This window comes from Mandrillus leucophaeus, unplaced genomic scaffold, assembly GCF_000951045.1.
Source record: "Mandrillus leucophaeus isolate KB7577 unplaced genomic scaffold, Mleu.le_1.0 Scaffold200, whole genome shotgun sequence".
Lineage (NCBI taxonomy): Eukaryota > Metazoa > Chordata > Mammalia > Primates > Cercopithecidae > Mandrillus > Mandrillus leucophaeus.
In genome coordinates this window covers 1120954-1122885 of record NW_012102033.1, presented here as the reverse complement: position 1 = coordinate 1122885, position 1932 = coordinate 1120954, and the positions used below count along the sequence as shown (strand labels likewise).

The 1932-nt window shown below is 51.9% G+C and overlaps 1 protein-coding gene across 1 annotated transcript in view; it reads left to right on the top strand.

The window, feature by feature from the left end:
* The window catches only part of SULT2B1 (sulfotransferase family, cytosolic, 2B, member 1), a 68291-nt gene that overhangs the window by 39550 nt on the left and 26809 nt on the right, over positions 1-1932 (top strand). The window contains exon 2 of the mRNA XM_011979369.1: positions 820-962. Within this exon, the coding sequence (XP_011834759.1) occupies positions 820-962 (143 nt within the window). The remainder of the gene's footprint in view (positions 1-819; positions 963-1932) is intronic.

Sequence of the window (1932 nt, the reverse complement as noted above, 5' to 3'; positions counted from 1 at the left end):
GGGCTGGAGTGCAGTGGCGCAATCTCGGCTCATTGCAACCTCCACCTCTTGGATTCAAGCAATTCTCCTGCCTCAGCCTCCCGAGTAGCTGGGATTGCAGGTGCCCACCACCACATCCGGCTAATTTTTGTGTTTGCTTTTGTTTTTCTTTTTGTTTTTGAGATGAAGTCTCACTCTGTTGCCCAAGCTGGAGTGCAGTGGCACGATGTCAGCTAACTGCAACCTCAACCTCCTGATCTCGTGATCCACCCGCCTTGACCTCCCAAAGTGCTGGGACAACAGGCGTGAGACACCTCACCCAGTATCTTTTTATTAAAAAAAATTTTTTTAATATTTTATTTTTATTATTTTTATTTTATTTTATTTTATTTTTGAGATGAAGTTTCGCTCTTGTTGCCCAAACTGGAGTGCAACAGCACCACAATCTCAGCTCACTGCAACCTCCGCCTCCTGGGTTCAAGCGATTCTCCTGCCTCAGCCTCCGGAGTAACTGGGATTACAGGCATGCGCCACCACGCCCAGCTAATTTGTGTCCTTTTAGTAGAGACGGGGTTTCACCATGTTGGCCACGCTGGTCTCGAACTCCTGACCTCAGGGGATCCACTCGCCTCCGCCTCCCAAAGTGCTGGGATTACAAGCGTGCGCCACTGCGCCCGACCAGCTTTATAAGGTTTATAGGGACAGTGTCACCACTTTACAGAAGACGGACCAAGGCTCTGAGGAGGAAGTTCCTTGCCAGGGTCCGAGTGGCGCCGCCCTGAGAACCCTGGCACCCACCTCCCTGCTCTCCCTCATGGCGTCTCCCCCACCCTTCCACAGCCAGAAGTTGCCAGGTGAATACTTCCGGTACAAGGGCGTCCCCTTCCCCGTCGGCCTGTACTCGCCCGAGAGCATCAGCTTGGCGGAGAACACCCAAGATGTGCGGGACGACGACATCTTTATCATCACCTACCCCAAGTCAGGTACCTGCCGGGCTGCAGGCGTCCGGGGCTGGGGAGCGTGGGGAGGGGGTGCGGCGGAGGACGGGAAAGGCACATCGAGGAAGAGGGGACGAGGAAAAGCGGGGCCAGGTTTGTTGAGAACCGTGCCTCTGCCAGAAGTAGCCTCCCAGGGATGCCCACCTGGCGCCCAGCCTCTCCCCTCCAGGTCAGTTCTCAACACTTCGCCTTCCCTGACCTCCCTGGCTGAAATAGGGCCCTCCTTCTGTCCCTCCCTGTCCTCTTTACCCTCTACTTTTCTTTTATCTTCTCTTCTCTTCTGTTTTCTTTTCTTTTCTTTTTTGTAGAGATGGGGTCTCGCGACGTTGCCCAGGCTGGTCTTGAACTTCTGATCTCAAGTGATCTTTCCGCCTTGGCCTCCCAAAGTGCTGGGATTACAGGCATGAACTACCACACCTGATCATTTTTGTTTTTATTTTTTGAGATAAGGTCTTGCTGTGTCACTCAGGCTGGGGGTGCAGTGGTGCAATATCAGCTCATCAATCCTCCCATCCTCCCAAAGTGGTGGGACTACAGGTGCTGGTCACCACCTAATTGTATACCTTTTTTTTTTTGGAGGTCTTGCTCTGTCGTCCAGGCTGCAATGTGGCGGTACAATCTCAGCTCATTGCAGCCTCGACCTCCTGAACTCAAGTGATCTGCCCACCTCAGCCTCCTGAGTAGCTGGAACCACAGGTGTGCACCACCACACCTAGCTAACTTTTGTAGAGACGGGGTTTCATCGTGTTGCCCAGGCTGATCTTGAACTCCTGGGCTCAAGCAATCTTCCTGCCTCAGCCTCCCAAAGTGCTGGAATTACAGGCGTGAGCCACCGCACCCAGCTAAATTGTATACTTTAAAGTGATGAATTATATACAATTTGAGTGTTTGAGTTTGAGACCAGCCTGGGCAAAACAGCAAACCCCCAGTCTATTTTTTTTTTTTTTTTTTTTTT